Source organism: Ctenopharyngodon idella, chromosome 15 (assembly GCF_019924925.1).
Source record: "Ctenopharyngodon idella isolate HZGC_01 chromosome 15, HZGC01, whole genome shotgun sequence".
Classification (NCBI taxonomy): domain Eukaryota; kingdom Metazoa; phylum Chordata; class Actinopteri; order Cypriniformes; family Xenocyprididae; genus Ctenopharyngodon; species Ctenopharyngodon idella.
The window spans coordinates 32760858-32780653 of record NC_067234.1 but is presented as its reverse complement, the minus strand read 5'-3'; the positions used below and the strand labels follow the sequence as shown (position 1 = coordinate 32780653).

Below are 19796 nucleotides of genomic sequence, written 5' to 3'. Positions count from 1 at the left end.
TTTCTTCAAAAATTGACTCAAGCAAATGTAACGGAGTAAAAGTAGTTCATTACTACCCACCTCTTGGTACACCCCATACTGTGCATCATGTTATGATATTACAGATCATGATTTTCTTGACACTATATTCAATCATGAAAATAAAATTTAAAAAAATGGTAAGAAAGTTTCCAATAACATTAATGTAACTGAAAAAACATGTAAAACTAATGTGTAATCATTTAGCATAGCCATAATTGTTAATTTTTATTTCATTAATATCCTGGTATTTCCAGTTCCCCCCACATCCTGTTAAATTCTGTTACATTATTTGAAATGTCAATAACGCCCTCTGCTGGTTATAATTGTTATATATAACATGCAGTCTAGTGATGTACTGTAAAAACAAACATACTTAAATTCTTCATGGATGTTGTTTTGCTGTAATGCAGGTCTGTGCATATTCATTAAACAAGGTAAATTAGCAAAATGGAGTAATAATGCGTTTATTTAATTTAAAAAGTGTTAAAATAAGGAAAATGCTGTCATCACATCAGGCATTTTATAGAACAAAGGAGTTTCTTTTCAAAATGGTTTTTATTTTGTTACGATAGAAATTATAATTTGAAGACTAATGGTTTTAGTGATAGAAGAGTTGACAACAGATCAGAAATGCCATTAATCATTTATTAGGTGTAGGCTATTTACAAAATCAAAAAGTGTTTGAGAATTTTATTTCAGAAAGATTGTTCTATGATTTATTTTTATAAGTTAATAACTTGGGCAGCCAACTAGATTCACACACAATATCTAAAAGACACCGCATCAGATTACCAAAAGGCCATGATTTATTTCGTGTGATAAATATTTTTAAATAGAAGAAGTGCCATTTTTCAAATCTGACTCATTCTAGTCTAGTCTCTCAGGTGGTCACCTAAACGTTCATGTAAAATACACACCGCGTTAATGTGCTGATGCAGGCCTACACTTTCTTTTACTATGACTGCGAAGACTCTTTAGATCAGGGGTGCCCAACCCTGTTCCTGGAGATCTACCTACCTGCAAAGTTTAGCTTCAGCCTTGATAACACACCAGAATCAGCTAATTAAGATCTCCAGGAGCACTTGATAACTACAGACAGGTGTGGTGAGCAGGGCTGAAGCTCTGGGAGGGAGATCTCCAGGAACAGGGTTGGGCACCCTTGCTTTAGATTTTACCAGTTGGTCTTGCAAATAACTCGAGGAAATGAGAAACTCATCAACTTAATATGGATTCGATTGGATAACTGCCAAAAGCACAATTACTTTTAGCCAGATACGCCTGATAGGAACAGTACATAATTAATATTCATATGCCAAGCCTCCACTTGGGGTTCGCTCTTTTTACCCGTAATGGGGACAAATATGTATCCTAATACCATACATTGTCATTCCCACCACCGGTGTGTATTTACGTGATGTTTTATATACCGATTTAGTCTCATACAGATCTACCCAAACACTTGATGGGGAAAAAACACTGACGATGAAATGGTTTCTTCCATGTTGATATTACCAAAATCCCTAGTCTTTGATATTACAAACCGCTGATCATCGGTGTTACAAACCAGCAAAGTGAAAGTACTGTAGGAGCCATTTAATCTCAAAGTAACTGCGTCACACTGCCATAACAGAAAAATGTGAGTATCAAAGGTCATTATTTAATACACAGAAGCTCGCGTGACACCACTTGTAAAATGTTGTAAGCTGTCGTCGCGCACGTTATTTTCACTCAACCCTATTTAAAACTACGAACTACGGTTTTCGCTTGTTGTTGTAGGCTACTGCATTGTTTGGACTATTATTATTATTACTCAATCACCTTTATGTTTTCTTGGTTCCTCGATCATATTTTGCTGACGCCACCTAACATGTTGAATATCAAAGCTAATGAAATGTAGGCTAATCGTAATGAACCGATTCGGCGGTTCCCAAGTGCTTTTTTTATTATTATTATTTATATATATATATATATATATATATATATATATATATATATATATATATATAAATAAATAATACTATAATAAATAAATAATAGTTACTACTAACTAAAACAATAAACCCACTGAGTAACAATAAAAAAAAAAATAAAAATAAAAAAAAACATTAATACAGTCATATTTAAGAAGGTATGCCGACATCATTGTTTATTGTTTTAATGTCAGTTTGCAGATTTATTTTCGTCGAACTGTTTTTTTTTTTTTTTTTTTTTAGTAAATGAGGGTGTGACTTTCTCAAATTACACTTGGTAAAGCTAAAGCAGCAACATGGATCATACCAAGTAAATCGTAGTGGTGGGGGAGCAACTAACTGGTCGTCTCCGTTTAATATATTACGAAAATATGGTTTTATCGTAGTAAAACCATGGTTAATTTGTCGTTACCATGAAATAACTACAAGAACCCTGTTTGTTTTTTTTTGTTTTGTTTTTTTGTTTTTTGATTCAAACCATGGTTATTTTTTGTAAGGCAAAAACACACAATTACAATAAATATATAAAAAAGGAAATTGTAGAAACTATTCATGAGCATCTTTGCTAGGTCCAGTTACAATCATAAGTGAAATCTACTGGATTAATTAATGAACATATATTTTTACTTAATTAGCTTTTCCTTTCCTCATGCCTTCTGTCTTTGGTGTTTACAAAAAATATATAGGCCTAATGGAATGTGTTCTGACAGAATTCACTTTACTCACTATGTACTTCATTGTAGCTAAATTTGTAGTTTATTTACTGTGATAGTGTTTAATGTGTCTGAATCAGTGATTCTGTCATTTCCATTCAGAGTCAGTGGAGGAGATCAGACATATCAGATGCACCAGTGCAGCTCCATGCGGACAGAATGAGTCATGTACAAAAAATCAAAGATGGAGATTTTTCTCCAGGATGCAGGTACTCTCATTTAAAGACAACAAGAAATCAAAATGAACCATTTTTACATTGGTAATAAACTTTTTCCTGTTTATATTGTGAAAGACTCAGCGGTGGATATCAACAAAATATAAAATGTTGCTTTGCCTCTGAAACAACTTCACTTTTCAGTTGGTGTCACCAAGCCCTCTTGTTTGCTGTATTACAGTTCAGTCCCGCTTGACAGATCAGATTCACCAGAGCCCAGCTGTGTGTCCATGAAGAGTGAATGGTCTATGGATCATCCACTCGAATTTAAGGATAGAGAGACACAGACGAATCTCAGGTGCAACCTTTATTTCACATTTTTGTACTGATTTTGGGGCTATGTGTGAAATTTTGAAATTAGTTTAAATGTGACGTGTTAAACAGAACTGAGAGTACTGCACTGTAATTAGCAACTGAAAGTAAACAAAGTTAGGACAGTTAGGGCCTAATGGTTAGAGAGTCGGACTTATAACTCTAAGGTCGTGGGTACCGGCAGGAAATGTAGGTCCACTCTCATTACCCACAACTGAGGTGTCCTTGAGCAAGGCACCTAACCCCCAATCGCTCCCTGGCGGCACAGCAAAAATGGCTGCCCAATTAATAAACAACCATGCAGTGGGTGGGTAATATGTGTAACTTAATAACTTTCCAATTCTGTGCCTGTACTGCTGGCACAGATTTCATGTGCACCTGTTCATGGGTTGTCATCATATTAAAGGATGAAATTTTTGAAATTCAAAGATTTAAATTTAACCTCTGTTCTGTTACAGTTCAGTCCAGCAGAAGAGATCAGATTCACCAGAGGCCAGCTGTTTGTCCATGAACAGTAACTGGTCTATGGATCATCCACCAGAAATGAGGGGTGGAGATAGAAAACAGGATCTCAGGTACACAATTGCTTATGGTATTACCATGACATGGTCTCTCCTAGTCTCTTAATGGTATTATAAAATGGCAGCAACAGTAATATGAAAAAAAAAAAACCACCATTCAATAAATAATTTGAATTTTGGAAATTGGTTTAAATGTGGTTTTAAACAGAAATGAGAGAACTGCACTCTAAATAGTTAAAGTATTATCAAATTAACCACAATAATTAATAAACAAACAAACATGCAGCAGGTGAGTAATATGTAAACTTCCAATAATGTCCAGTTCTGCTGAGTTTTATGCCACTTGGACCTGCTCATGGGTTCTCATCATATTGAAGGATGAATACAGTACTTCAGAGATTTAAATGTAACCTCAGCTCTGTTACAGTTCAGTCCAGCAGAAGAGGCCAGATTCACCAGAGTCCAGCTGTGTGTCCATGAAGAGTGACTGGTCTATGGATCATCCACCAGAAATGAAGGGTGGTGACAGAAGGCAGAGTCTCAGGTACACAATTGCTTATGCTCTTGTGATCACTCCTGGGCTGCATTTCTTAAAAAAAAAAGCATTGTGAGCTAAGTTGATCGTAGAGATCATTGGTGGCAATGGTTATATGATCTATTTAGGCTTAAGATGCTTTTGGGAAACGCAGCCCTGAATTTTGTCACGACTCGAAACTATCCATTTTATATACATATTTGTAATATAATCACAGCAACTATATGGTTTACAGAATTATTCAGTTAGTAACAGAATTCATTGTCAAAGTATCTTATTATGTATTTATTTCATGTTGTTTAAGGCGAAACCTGCAACCCAGACCAGCTGTAACAGAAACCGTCTGTAAGAAAATGAAATATGACAAGTCTATGAATCAACCACAAGACTTTAATGAAAGCACATATCCTGGCATCAGGTAAAATACAAGGTTTTGATGCTGCAAAGATTCATCATATAGTTTATCAATGACATGATCAGTAATTGAAAGGTTTCCCTTCATTAGATGTCTGCTGTTTTTTTTTTATACATGTGACTCTTTAACTGCCGTAATAATGTGGCATTTTAATTTTACAGCCATGAAGTCCTCAACATGTTTAGATCAAATCTGATGAAGAAGTTTGAGCATCTGTATGAGGGATCAGCACAGCAGGGAAACCCAACACTCCTGAATGAGATCTACACAGAGCTCTACATCACAGAGAGTGAGAGTGGAGAGATCAGTAATGAGCATGAGGTGAGACAGATTGAGACACAATCCAGGAGAGCAGCAGCAGAGGACACACCGATCCAATGCAATGACATCTTTAGACCTTTACCTGGACAAGACAAACCCATCAGAACTGTGCTGACAAAGGGAGTCGCTGGCATTGGAAAAACAGTCTCTGTGCAGAAGTTCATCCTGGACTGGGCTGAAGGGAAAGAGAATCAGGACGTCCAGCTCATATTTCCACTTCCTTTCAGAGAGATCAATTTGATGAAGGACAAAACACTCAGTCTTTCTGATCTTCTTCATGTCTTTTTCCCTGAAACAAAAGAAATTGAAATATCCAGTGACAAATATAAAGTGTTGTTCATCTTTGATGGTCTGGACGAGTGTCGTCTGTCTCTGGATTTTCAGAGCGATGTGAGGTTGTGTGATGTAAGTGAATCAGCCTCAGTGGACGTGCTGCTGATGAACCTCATTGTGGGGAATCTGCTTCCCTCTGCTCTCATCTGGATCACCTCCAGACCAGCAGCAGCTGATCTCGTCCCCTCTGAGTGTGTCCATCGAGTGACAGAGGTACGAGGCTTCAATGAGCCACAGAAGGAGGAATACTTCAGGAAGAGAATCAGTGATCAGAGTCTGGCCAATACAATCATCTCACACCTGAAGTCATCAAGGAGCCTCTACATCATGTGCCACATCCCAGTGTTCTGCTGGATCTCAGCCGCTGTTCTAGAGAAGATGTTGAGTGAAGCAGAGAGTGGAGAGATTCCCAAGACTCTCACTCAAATGTACACACACTTCCTGATCCTTCAGACCAACATCAAACATGAGAAGGACTATGAGAAGAACGTGACAGATGAAGACATGATCCTCAAACTGGGGAAAGTGGCTTTTCAGCAGCTTGTGAAAGGCAATGTGATCTTCTATGAGGAAGACCTGAGAGAGTGTGGCATTGATGTGACAGAAGCATCAGTGTACTCAGGATTGTGCACTCAGATCTTCAGAGAGGAGTTTGGCTGGTATCAGGGGAAAGTCTTCTGCTTTGTTCATCTGAGCGTTCAGGAATATCTAGCGGCTCTTTATGTGCATCTCTCCTATACAAACAACAACATAAATGCATTTAACAAAAAACCTAGTATTTCTGACCTGTATCAGAGAGCTATAAATTATGAATTTAACCTGAAGTACTCTAAATATTTAGTTTCATTATCTGAGCTGCATCAGAGAGTTGTGAATGAGGCTCTATGGAGTAAAAATGGACATCTGGACCTTTTCCTTCGTTTTCTCTTGGGTCTGTCAGTGGAGTCTCATCAGGCTCTCTTACAGGGTCTAAAGATACAGACACAAGGCTTCCACAAAAATCAGGAAACTGTTCAATATATCATTAAGAGGATCAGGTTGTGTCACTCTCCAGAGAAATCCATCAATCTTTTCCACTGTTTAAATGAACTGGGTGATCATTCTCTCATGGAAGAAATCCAACACTATCTTAAATCTGGTAAAATAAAAGAAATTGAGCTCTCTCTTTCTCAGTGGTCAGCTCTGATTTTTCTGTTGCTGAACTCAGAGCAGAAGATGGATGTGTTTCGTCTAAGTAGATATACAGGACCAAACATGTCTCCAGATGAAGTTCTTCTGACGCTGCTACCTGTGGTTGAAGCATCAAGATCAGCTCAGTAAGTAACCCTGGGTAGAATCATAGCAGTTCAATGACCAATGTTTAACAACACCATCACAGTACCAGATGTAAGCTTTTGATGAAACACTGTTATTTCTCAAGGGTCTATTTTTATTGAAACTGATTTATTGTGTGAAAATAATTGGTACTTTTTTTTAAAATGACTATTAAGCCACAATTTTTCAATCATTTCCACCACAATGAACAGAAGTTATTCAGTTTCTTCTTGTTTACCAAGGAGATAACAGTTTCCATAAAGAGCTGTGATGTGTGAGGATGATGAAATATTAGTTATATTTCCAATAAAGCTTGGTTCATCACGGAACGAATACAGTTCGAACCTTGCTGGTAGAATGTGTGTAGTAATGTCGCCAGTCAGAGCTCTTTAATTGAAATGAAACTATATCCGTACTGGCTGGGCCAGATTGGCACGGAATGGAATGGGTAAACAACAAAAACTGTTCAGCCCAATTGTGGAAAAATTGCTATTGTGTAAATATCATCTCTGTGCATATTAGGTTTGTCTTTTCCATTTCCAATTTCGTTAAATTATGAAAGTTATGAAAAAAATTATTTCATTCTGTTTAATGGAGTGTATTTAGGGTAAATAAAATGCTAACTGTGAAATAAGGCGTCAGCCATATTACAAACCCGATTCCAAAAAAGTTGGGACACTGTACAAAATTGTGAATAAAAAAGGAATGCAATAATTTACAAATCTCATAAACTTATATTTTATTCACAATAGAATATAGATAACATATCAAATGTTGAAAGTGAGACATTTTGAAATGTCATGCCAAATATTGGCTCATTTTGGATTTCATGAGAGCTACACATTCCAAAAAAGTTGGGACAGGTAGCAATAAGAGGCCAGAAAAGTTAAATGTACATATAAGGAACAGCTGGAGGACCAATTTGCAACTTATTAGGTCAATTGGCAACATGATTGGGTATAAAAAGAGCCTCTCAGAGTGGCAGTGTCTCTCAGAAGTCAGGATGGGCAGAGGATCACCAATTCCCCCAATGCTGCAGGCGAAAAATAGTGGAGCAATATCAGAAAGGAGTTTCTCAGAGAAAAATTGCAAAGAGTTTGAAGTTATCATCATTTACAGTGCATAATATCATCCAAAGATTCAGAGAATCTGGAACAATCTCTGTGCGTAAGGGTCAAGGCCGGAAAACCATACTGGATGCCCGTGATCTTCGGGCCCTTAGATGGCACTGCATCACATACAGGAATGCTACTGTAATGGAAATCACAACTTGGGCTCAGGAATACTTCCAGAAAACATTGTCAGTGAACACAATCCACCGTGCCATTCGCCGTTGCCGGCTAAAACTCTATAGGTCAAAAAAGAAGCCATATCTAAACATGATCCAGAAGCGCAGGCATTTTCTCTGGGTCAAGGCTCATTTAAAATGGACTGTGGCAAAGTGGAAAACTGTTCTGTGGTCAGACGAATCAAAATTTGAAGTTCTTTTTGGAAAACTGGGATGCTATGTCATCCGGACTAAAGAGGACAAGGACAACCCAAGTTGTTATCAGCGCTCCGTTCAGAAGCCTGCATCTCTGATGGTATGGGGTTGCATGAGTGCGTGTGGCATGGGCAGCTTACACATCTGGAAAGGCACCATCAATGCTGAAAGGTATATCCAAGTTCTAGAACAACATATGCTCCCATCCAGACGTCGTCTCTTTCAGGGAAGACCTTGCATTTTCCAACATGACAATGCCAGACCACATACTGCATCAATTACAACATCATGGCTGCGTAGAAGAAGGATCCGGGTACTGAAATGGCCAGGCTGCAGTCCAGATCTTTCACCCATAGAAAACATTTGGTGCATCATAAAGAGGAAGACGTGACAAAGAAGACCTAAGACAGTTGAGCAACTAGAAGCCTGTATTAGACAAGAATGGGACAACATTCCTATTCCTAAACTTGAGCAACTTGTCTCCTCAGACGTTTGCAGACTGTTATAAAAAGAAGAGGGGATGCCACACAGTGGTAAACATGGCCTTGTCCTATTTTTTTTGAGATGTGTTGATGCCATGAAATTTAAAATCAACTTATTTTTCCCTTAAAATGATAAATTTTCTCAGTTTAAACATTTGATATGTCGTCTATGTTGTATTCTGAATAAAATATTGAAATTTGAAACTTCCACATCATTGCATTCCTTTTTTATTCACAATTTGTACAGTGTCCCAGCTTTTTTGGAATCGGGTTTGTATTTCCATTTTATTCCTATAATTTCTATTACATACATAATTTGAGATGTGGTGGAAATGAAATGACACTGTGATGACTAATTCTATTGTCTTAAAGTCTGCCAAAGTGCCAGTAGTCAAAGAAACACCCATATATTTGCAGGCCACACTTTTGATTAGTTGTTATACAAAGAGCATTTGCAGATATTTAAGCTGAACAAATCTAGTTTATTGTGGTTAAAATGTGTAATAACTTTCATTTTTATCAGGCTTGATGACCGTAATTTAACAGTGATGAGCTTCAATCGTCTGGCTTCAGTGCTCAGCTCAAAATGTTCATGTCTGAGAGATCTGGATCTGTCTGGAAATTATCTGGGAGATAATGGAGTAGAGCTCTTTTGTGCTGAACTAAAGAGTCCACACTGTAAACTGGAGAAACTAGAGTAAGAGTCTCACACTTCATTTCGAAAAACAGAGAAATACATACAAGAGAGATTTTTCCCCTTTAATTTTGAAGTGCAGCCTGACACTGACACTTCCTTCTGAAAATCTCATTCCATGCAAAAGTTGTTTATTCAGCTCTAGAGGCAATTTACTGTACATTGTAAGGTTTTCTTTTAAGGAATTTTTCATATGGAAGTTCATACATCGTTATTTTCAGGTTGATGTGTTGTGGTGTCACAGATAAAGGTTGTGCTGCTCTGGCTTCAGCTCTGATATCTAACCCCTCACACCTGAGAGAACTCAATTTGGAGTGGAATAAACTGGGAAAAGGTGTGGAGCTGCTCACTGATCTTCAGAGAAACCCATACTATAAACTTGAGACACTGAGGTAAGACATGCATCTTTCTGAGACTGACACATGACCTTTTCTTGTGTCTTCATAATTAAGTGACACTTAGCAATTATTTTCTTTCAGTGCACTGACAAATCTTCTTTATCATTCAAATGTTTTTTAAAGATACATTCTTACAAAAAGACAACAGTTTCACATCCATCTTCAGTGCCCATGCCATCCTTTGGTGTTGTTGGTTTGTTGTTAGGTGAAAGTTTGTTCCCAGTGTAAATAGCTCCATAGAAGTGCATTGTTTCTATTCCAAATTTTGACATTATGACATTTTTTTTTTATGATTTTTAATGTGTTACTTGAGGTTCAGTTTTAATGTTAATAATGATTTTTGCACAAAAAACAAATATATATGCAGAAAAACTGCTCCTTTAAGGCTTGTCAGTAAATGGCCACTGTTATGATTGACTATCGTTATTGCATGGGAAACAGTATCAATGCCCACTCGTTATTGCATGCGAGCATTTTGAAGAAAAAAATATACATATAAAACCATCCTTTATATACAGAGCATTATGAAAAACTCTCTATTACACTGTGCATCATTTACAAAACAATCTGCAGTCAAATGCTCCGAACAAACATAATCCTCTGATGCAATCTTGTTTCCAACACTGGGATCCTTCTGAAGTCTATACAGAGACACAAACGAACTGTTTAAACTGGACATGTCAAAACAAAAGTTCTTTTACTCTTCCATTTGTCCAGTTGTTGACAGACTTAAGTGCTATGTCAGGAACTGAACGAGCATCTGTATACTGTATCCAGTGTAGACAGCGTCAGTCATTATAATGGGTTTGCTATTTTCTTCTGACACGACACAAAACTCACATTCAGCGTAGGCAAATGTCAGCCAGTAAGCGACTGAATGTCAGTGGGTGGGGCCTATAGTGTGATGATGTTTAACTATTTGTCGACGTCTTGCTCTGGAGGCAGTCACATGCAAGTGTATTTGCCCATGTGATGTCACAGATCCCGCAATATCCAAACAAACCATTTTTGGAGCTTGATTAAATAAATGCTTTATTTATAATGAGGAGGACATTTTAAGCTATGAAACTTGCAGGATGTTTTAATGGTTCAAAGACATCTTATGTGTCAAAAGATCAAGGCAAATTTGATGTCTCATGTCATAACCCCTTTAATGCTGGATATTTTCGTTTGAGCTTTAGATTTAACCAACAAAGTATTTTGACATGAGTCAAAGTCCTGATAAGCTCAAAATGCAAAATGAGATGAATTCAATCGTTTGTGGCCAGCAAGGTCCCCCAAAATCTCAGCATGCAGTAAACACCACTACTTGGAGGAAACCCATGCAAAAGACTTCAATGTGTCGTGAATTTAAGTGTCCCCCAAGATGTGAGAAGTATGAGATTTGTTCTGCATATATTGTTTTGAATATTGACTTTTCAGAGAAAATATTTGTCATTGATCTCTTCACAGGTTGAATCATATGTATGTCACAGCTGAAGGTTGTGCTGCTCTAGCTTCTGCTTTGAGATCAAAATCCTCACACCTGAATCTGTGCGAGTGTAATCTGGGGCCATCAGGCATGAAGCTTCTGTCTGCTGTACTCGAAAATCCTCACTGTAAAGTGAAAACACTGGAGTAAGATCATTTCTCTTAAAGGCATCAAGGATCTGGTGTTTAGACATTATTCAATAGTGAGACTGAAGCTAAGGTTTCTCTCAGGTGTGAGGGGTTTTAGTCAAAACAGGTTTGGGGGCATTTTAACTCGCATTCTATTGGGCTGTAATTTTCCTATAATTTTGTAATCACCAGGGCTAGGAAAGTTAACATACCCCTTCTGACTTGAATCATTAATATTAATTAGGTGACGTGACTGTGCATTCTATGCAGTTTAAGCCAGAGCCTTTGAAAAAGAGAGTTGCAATACTCCCATAGACTTCCAATGGAAATGGGGAATGTGGAAGTAAAGCATTGTGGGGCTAATGGTTCCAAACACTGAATATTTCCACTGCTAAAATTCATTAATTTCAGTGTTTCTCAAGCACATTCGCTGATTTGACGAAATGACTGCATTTTTTTGACATTTTATCACTTTAGCTGAGCTCTCATGCATCTATATAATAGGGGTATTTTTATGTAGCCAGCTTAGTTAGCATTTATCTTTAATTGTAGTTATTTGCGTTCGTCAAAATACAAAGTTTCTTAATCTAAACTATTAAACCCTGAACAAGTTTCTACGAAGACTGCCCATTCAATTAAAAACTTATCTACCCTCTCCCTGGATATATTATATAATAAAATGGTTTGTTAAGAGCAATTAGTTTTCAAGTCACCTTTATTTATATAGCGCTTTATACAATACAGATTGTTTCAAAGCAGATTTACCATGATAACAGGAAAAAGGAAAATAGCGTCATTGTTCAGCTGAAGTTCAGTGTTGATTCAGTTGCATTGTAAAGATCATCCATTATGAAATTAGTTAGGATATGAATAATTATGACCATAGTAGCACGAGAAAAATAATATATTAATGCATGCATACTGTAAATGTATTCCATGTTATTGGAGTAATCCTCCTTTCCTCCGAAATTAAACACAGTAAAAAATGGATTAATGGTACTATAAATAGTCAACGTAACATTATGCGTTGATATTTACTGAAAATTGCTGCAAATATAGTTGCTGCTGCTATCTGTCCCATTCAAACAAGTTGACACCGGCACCTGTCGCAACTCTTTTTCAACAGTTCTTGTTTATGCAATCACAATTTACATTCATGATCTAAGCCCTCTTAAATTGGCTATACAGTAACATCTATATACAGTACACAAAACAATATAGTTTTTATGAAAAAGAGACATATTATGTGCAATAATATTTTGTATAAATCATCAGTAACATGGCATTTATGTTTTAACACGTTGTCTTTTTCCCTATTATTGCCTGTCAATAATAATAAAAAAGAAATGAAAAATTTTCCAAACATTTGAAGTCCAAAGAGCAATGAATTGAGTGTCATTGTTCTCTACAGACTAAGATATTGTGGTGTCGCAGATGAAGGTTGTGCTGTTCTGGCTTCAGCTTTGAGATCAAACCCCTCACACCTGAAAGAACTGGATTTGACATGGAATCATCTAGGAGATTCTGGTGTGACACTGCTCTCTGCTGGACTGGAGGATCCTCACTGTAAGCTGCAGAAATTGAAGTAAGACAATTTATTGTGTTAAGATAAGAAATTATGTTAAGATTAAATCAGAGTCTTGAGATCATGGCTGTTACTAGATTCATTTTTTTTTTTTTTTCTCACAGTTTTTCCATCACAGGAATAAATTAAATTTTAACATATATTCAGTTAGAGAACAGTTCATTTAAAAAGTAATAATATTTCACAATATTACTGTTTTTCCTTTGATCAAATAAATGCAGCCTTGGTAATCATCTTTCAAAAACATAAAAAAAAAAAAAAAATCATAATTTTTCCAAACATTTGAACAGTAGTGTGTATATACATATTTGCACATGTAAATAAAAAATAAAACAAGAGACATTAAAATTCTGACTAAACTGATCAAATTGTGTCATTGTTCTCTGCAGGATGGAGCATTGTGCTATCACAGATGAAGGTTGTGCTGCTTTGGCTTCAGCTCTGAGATCAAACCCCTCACACCTGAGAGAACTGGATCTGTCTTGGAATGAACTAAAAGTTCCAGTGAAGCTGCTCTGTGTTGCTCTTGAAGATCCTGACTGTAAACTGGAGAAACTGAGGTAATATCTCTCTGATGACCTGTCTAACCTTTTGTATTTATAACATTGTTTTGTATTTGAGGATAGAGTCAAACGCTGCATCCGAAATCGAACACATACCATACCTACTATATAGTATGCGAACAACAGTATAACCAACAGAACCAAAAGAGTAGTATGTCAGAATACATAGTATTCGAAAAACAGTAGACGAAAAGTACCTGGATGACCTACTAATTCCGGCAAGATTCTGAAGTGCATATTCCATGGACACTTTACTATCCCATGAGGCTATGGGAGAGGATTTGTAAATGGCAGTGAAGCTACAGTATGCAACTGACACTAGTAGGCCACATTCATACGACCCACATTCATACTATATAGAACGTACTTTTTTTAATGGTCACAAAGAAAGTTAGAGGATTGTATCTTATCATAGTGATATGTATGGTCAAAGTCCCTTTCAAGGAAAGTCTGTTCACTCTATGGCCATATTTGCAATGCCTCCGGGAGCCTAATTCAGGCATACAAGACCAAGTCCTATTTACTTGAATAGGGGAATCCTGAAATCTCAAAACCTTTGAAATCTTTCACAGTACAGTTTTTGGTCAGTTAACCCTTCCTTGAGTCCTTAACTTCACTATTCTGATTTGTGAAATCTTTCACAGTACAGTTTTGGTCGGTTAACCCTTTTCCGAGTCCTTAAGGGATTAGCTCACTTTCAAATTAAAATTTTCTGATAATTTTCTCACCCCCTTGTCATCCAAGATGTTTGTCTTTCTTTCTTCAGTCGAAAATAAATCAAGGTTTTTGATGAAAACATTCCAGGATTATTCTCCTTATAGTGGACTTCAACGGAAACCAAACGGTTGAAGGTCAAAATTACAGTTTCAGTGCAGCTTCAAAGGGCTTTAAACGATACCAGACGAGGAATAAGGGTCTTATCTAGCGAAATGATCAGTCATTTTCTAAAAAAAATAAAAATGTATATGCTTTATAAACACAAATGCTTGACTTGCAAATGCTTCCACCAGACCGCCTTCTGTATTCTTCAAAAAGCTTACGCTGTATGTCACCTTCCCTATTCAACTTAAGGAACTAACGCAGCGGCAGTTCTGTTTTCTGTAATTTGAATACGGAAGGTGTTCTGACAGCAGCTAGATATTTGACTTCATAACTTGTTTAAATATGGATATTTTTATACAAACGTATCGCTTTGCTTCAGAAGGCCTTTATTAACCCACCAGAGCCGTGTGGAGTGCACATTTATGATGGATGGATGTGGATGGAAGCTTTTTCTTCAGCTCATACTCGTGGGTTCCGTTCATTCCTATTATAAAGTTCAGATGCATCAGGATATTTATTGATATTTCTTTGATTGTGTTCATCAGAAAGAAGAAAGTCATATACACCTAGGATGGCTTGAGTGTGAGTAAAGCTTGGGCTAATTTTCATTTGAAAGTGAACTAATCCTTTAACTTCACTATTCTGATTTGTGAAATCTTTCACAGTACAGTTTTGGTCAGTTAACCCTTTCCTGAGTCCTTAACTTCATTATGCTAATTTGTTTAATTTTTCACATTACAGTTTTGGTCAGTTAACCCTTCCTAGAGCCCTTAACTTCACTATTCTGATTTGTGAATCTTTCATAGCACAGTTTTAGTCAGTTAACTCTTTCCCTGAGTGCCTAACCCTTCAACAAAAGGTAAATTTGTAGAAGCGATTTACTGGTATTTTTTTAAAAGGTCCTGTTCACACATGATTTCTTAAAAGTAATTTACCATGTGTGAAAGGGTTTATTTGCTATACATTTGTGGTCATTTTTTGAAAGGTTAGTCTCTGCTCTTCTGATCTGCACGTTCTGGAGTAAGAGATTTAAGAGTGTGTTATTGTTCTCTACAGGTTGAGAGATTGTGGAGTCACAGATGAAGGTTGTGCTGCTCTGGCTTCAGCTCTGAGATCAAACCCCTCACACCTGAGAGAACTGGAGCTGACTGGGAATAAACTGGGAGTGCAGTTGCTTTCTGATCTAAAGAAAGATCCACGTTATAAGCTAGGGCAGCAACGATATCCAATATCCAGTACAAATGCATTTCCAAATCTCCAGGACAAAACAAAGCCAAAAATCTCAAGGTTTAACTGAAAAATTCAAATTAGTCCAGATATGCAATCATTCTCAGTGGTAGGGGGAACACAGATTTGAATGATCTGCTCAGTGTGGTTAAGCCACACTGAAACAGAAACAGAGAGCTACACTATTAATGTGTTAGATTTAAATCAATTTTTATGATGCAACCTTATTTTTTATACAATGTGCAGATAAAATTCTCTACAGTATTGTACTGTAATTTAGTTCAAGAAATCATGTGTAAGAACTGTTATTTATAAAATAAATAGTTTCAAGACAGATTTGCTGTACCAAAATCATATTGGACCATTACTACAAAACTGAGATATGTTCCAAAGTGTGAATTTTGTATACCTTTGCAGCCATATTATAATCTGGACAAAAAAAAAAAAAAAAAAAATCAAATTTGAACTAAATACAATGTGCGTTTAGTTTTTTTTTTTTTCTGAATTAGATCTAATTTTATGTATCAGCAATGATGTCTTATACTGCATGTCATTTTTATATTGTTTAGGTTTTAGATAGCAGGATAATCTATGATTAGCTGATGGTGAATGAGCTCTAATTTGAGTTCCTGTGTCTTAAAAACATACTAAACCTTTTTTCTTTTCTTTTTTTAAATTCAAATCTGAAAAATCTGTGATGGGTAGGTTTAGGGGTAAAGTTGTAGGGGGATAGAATATACAGTTTGTAGAGTATTAAAACCATTATACCTATGGAGAGTCCCTGTAAATTACAGATTTGTGTGTGTGTGTGACATATCAGGACACAATTTGTATAATGACATGGGTATGACAGGTATTACAAGGAGAGGGTGACTTATGAGGACATTACCCCATGTCCCCATTTTTCAAAAGGCTTATAAATCATACAGAATGTGTTTTTTTTTTTTGAGAAAATAAAAATGTGCATTTCCTGTGATGGGTAGGTTTAGGTGTAGGGCGATAGAAAATACGGTTTGTACAGTATAAAAACCATTACGCCACAATTCACAAAAACAAACCTGTGTAAGTAACTGAAAAGTTAACTCCTTTTGTGTTCTGAATGGAAATGACAATGCATTATTTGAGATTTAAACTTCCAAGAAAAAATGTCAAAAAAGACAGAATTCCTGTGATGCATGTATATACACTGTTATACACTGGACATTTGTTTGTAGGGTGTTCAAGTAGACAGGATGGAACAGACGTTATAGTGTGTTTGATGTTCTTCACCAGCAGAGGGCCACATAGACACTCTTTCAAAAATCTTTCAAAAATCTTTTGTATATAGTCACATTAAAACAGTCTTTTAAACACCTCACCATGTCTTAATTTATTTCTACTACCTTTCAAATAAATGTATATAAAATATACATTTATACATTTAAAACTCATACATCGAAACCAGGTTGGAGCTAAACTCTGCAGGACAACGGCCCTCCAGGATCAGCGTTCCCCACCCCTGCTCTAAACAAATAGTGAATACATATCAATAAAATGGAAAGTTTTTTTTTTAATGGGACTTAAAGATAGGGTAGCTCCCACCCTCCCTTCAGAGCGTCTCCAAACCACACCTCCTTCAAAACACATGAACATGTACAGCAGAGTCTGCAAATCGCCACGAGAGATGGTGTTTAATTACCTCATGTCTCAAAGCACATAACCTTACAATAATAATGAACATAAAAAAAAAAAAAACTTACAGAGCTCTTACTTGTACCACCTGACTGATGCAGATTCATTTCAGTGTTGATAGAATTATTTGTTTCTATGTCAACTGAGTCTGAGGACGTGAACAGCTCTGGGTAGAATGTCACGGGTTGCCATCTCATAATTATGGTTATGATATGGCGTGAACACAGCATAAGCTGAGCTCGTTGTTTTGTTTCAGGAGGAACTGTAAGGGGTGCTGCTGTTTGTGGTTCTCAGTGATTGTCTACAACTCTGCATAGCCTCATCGAACGCACTGATGACGTGTGATGTCTGCGCGAGCAGGTGCGCGGAGGTATGGAAATACATATGTTGACAGGCTGGTAGGACATACTATCATTGCATTCGGACCGAATGCAATGATTGGATGAAGATGTTTTTGTCCTGAGACTTCCACAGAAGATATATGTACGTTTTACTATTTAGACCACTTCTATTATTGATTGCTATCAGGATGTAAAGAGAGATTCAAACAGCATTACAAAAATTGCACACCCTACCGTTATGCTGCCTTCACGTGCTATCGGAAATTTCCTACTTCCCACTTCTGAATTTGTGATTATGAGCTTGTCTCATTCAAGTGCTTTGTTGTCGGAAAGTACAGGAATTATGGGGGACATCAGGTTTAGTCTTGCTTATTTATTGGGAAAATCTTATTGAAGTCAAAATTATATTTAGCTTTATTGAAAACCATATAAACATTCACTGCTATCTATCAAGTCAGCTTGCGGATGATTCTGGAATTTCAATCAAAAAAAGGATATTTTTGCTGTGTATAAATCATACAATATGCTTCAAATGATTAAATAGATACATTGATCATATGTAAATATGCACTACAAGTTAATTCCAATAGCACATGAAGGCAGCATTATCAGACTTTTAAGGATTTAACTTAGTACAAACATACAATTAGGTTACACCAAAGAATGTTATACACACACATATGCACATATATACATATATATATATATATATATATATATATATATATATATATACATATACACACACATACATATACCCACAAAGAGTCTGATAATTCCAGCCACCACAAGCGCTACAATACCGAGAGCTGCTCTGAGGAGGAAACAGCTGCAGCACAAGGTCATAGATCCGTAATCCTGCGCTGCGCGACGCTAGATTAAAAACTCCCAGTTTTGATTAAGAAAGCAGGGTTAGAGGATTACGGTCCAGTGAACAAAAATGAAAGCAGTTTTAAACTCAATCCCAGAGTTCATCAAAATACACAAACCTCAGACTGTCATCTCCACCGCAGATTAATGCAAAAGCTTCTTTGAAACTTCTGTGCAGCTCAAACTATCTTTCAGTAGAAGAGATGCTCTGAGGAAATAAAATTAAAGTCATGAAATAAAACGTCTTTATGACAGGAAAAGTCAATTTTTTCATAATTGAGTTTTTCATAATTATGACTTTTTATCCCATATTTAACAAAGCACGTTTTTTCTTATGTAGTGGGAACAGGCTTCCATAATATCCCCTTGTTCATGAACTGGACAAAAATTACACATGACAGTATACATTATATTTTTATGGCTGATTAATTAAAAGGTATTTTTATGTCTTGAATGCTGTTGCATTAGATCTGCAATCAAATGCTGCAGGAAAAATGTAAATTACTTTGTTTTTTTGATGTTGTTGTTATGTCACTAACAGAATAAACTGTCAAAGCAGAGAAAAAAAGTTTCAGTTAATACCCATTTTTGTGGAGGTTGACGTGTTGTTTCAGCCTTCAGGTTCAAGAACATCACATGGACAAATTCAAAAGGTCAGAGAAGGTCAAAGAAATGAGAATACAAGACTTTTTCATTCTGTATTCTCTCACGTAAAACCCCCAATGCCTTTGAAGGGAAGCAGAAATCACACACACACACACACCATACATGAGACGTCTGATCTGATCTTCATTTGCATGGAATCATTTCACAGGCCTCTTATGAATTCAGAGATGATACTTTTGATGGGTCGAGCCCTGAAGCCAGCGCTCATAATCATATGGAAATTGTGAGAACTCAAAAACTGGCACAATCATTGCAGATATCAGTGGTTTCAAGGAGAACCAGTGGAGAGACATTAAGTCCTTGAAGAAGCTGCATACTAGTACCTCCACATGGTCACCTACTCGTCATTTATTCAGAAAAGTCTTTGTAAAGGTTTACAAGACTGAGTTAAAGCACATTCACCCAAAAGTGAAAGGTTTCACAGCATTGGATCACAAATGCATAATGAGAGCTGAAGCATGTGGGAGATTTTCAGAGAAAAGCGACTTCAATTTCAGTCTGTTCCTCAAAGAAAGATATTGTACGACTTTAGAAGACTTGAAATATTGTTCAAAATTCATATGAATTAGTTTTATGGTGAATGAAGATCACTCAAAAATTTCTCTGTTTGATTAAAAAAAGAAAAAAAACGTGTCAAGTTTGAGTGAGTAAATGATGATTTTCATTTTTGGGTGGATTTTTCCTATAATGGAGGAAATGGAATTAAAATGCAATTGTCTGACCTA

The 19796-nt window shown here is 36.5% G+C and overlaps 1 protein-coding gene and 1 long non-coding RNA gene across 4 annotated transcripts in view; one reads left to right on the top strand and one right to left on the bottom strand.

Annotated features, from left to right (window-relative positions):
* The window catches only part of LOC127495937 (uncharacterized), a 236098-nt gene extending 230085 nt beyond the window's left edge, over positions 1 to 6013 (bottom strand). The window contains exon 1 of the long non-coding RNA XR_007925212.1: positions 5795 to 6013. This is a non-coding gene — a long non-coding RNA (uncharacterized LOC127495937). The remainder of the gene's footprint in view (positions 1 to 5794) is intronic.
* Positions 1459 to 16880, top strand: LOC127495898 (NACHT, LRR and PYD domains-containing protein 12-like). Of its 3 annotated transcripts, XM_051863331.1 has the most exons (13): positions 1461 to 1657; positions 2807 to 2913; positions 3101 to 3217; positions 3690 to 3806; positions 4180 to 4296; positions 4592 to 4705; positions 4864 to 6672; positions 9159 to 9332; positions 9551 to 9721; positions 11180 to 11344; positions 12738 to 12911; positions 13301 to 13471; positions 15353 to 16880. In XM_051863331.1, the coding sequence occupies exons 2-13, from the start codon at positions 2864 to 2866 to the stop codon at positions 15591 to 15593; spliced, it is 3420 nt and encodes a 1139-aa protein (XP_051719291.1). In that variant the 5' UTR covers positions 1461 to 1657; positions 2807 to 2863; the 3' UTR covers positions 15594 to 16880. The 3 variants fall into 3 exon arrangements, with proteins under 3 accessions (XP_051719293.1, XP_051719292.1, XP_051719291.1); XM_051863333.1 differs by lacking the exon at positions 11180 to 11344 and having other exon boundaries at positions 1459 to 1657; XM_051863332.1 differs by lacking the exon at positions 3690 to 3806 and having other exon boundaries at positions 1460 to 1657.
* The last annotated feature ends 2916 nt before the right edge of the window (positions 16881 to 19796 follow it).

Excerpts from the sequence above, each read along its gene's own strand:
- LOC127495898 (XM_051863331.1), top strand. The coding sequence starts at position 2,864 with ATGAGTCATGTACAAAAAATCAAAGATGGAGATTTTTCTCCAGGATGC. Across the intron at positions 3,807-4,179 it reads GATAGAAAACAGGATCTCAG|TTCAGTCCAGCAGAAGAGGC; the intron begins GTACACAATTGC and ends GCTCTGTTACAG. Across the intron at positions 13,472-15,352 it reads TGTAAACTGGAGAAACTGAG|GTTGAGAGATTGTGGAGTCA; the intron begins GTAATATCTCTC and ends TGTTCTCTACAG.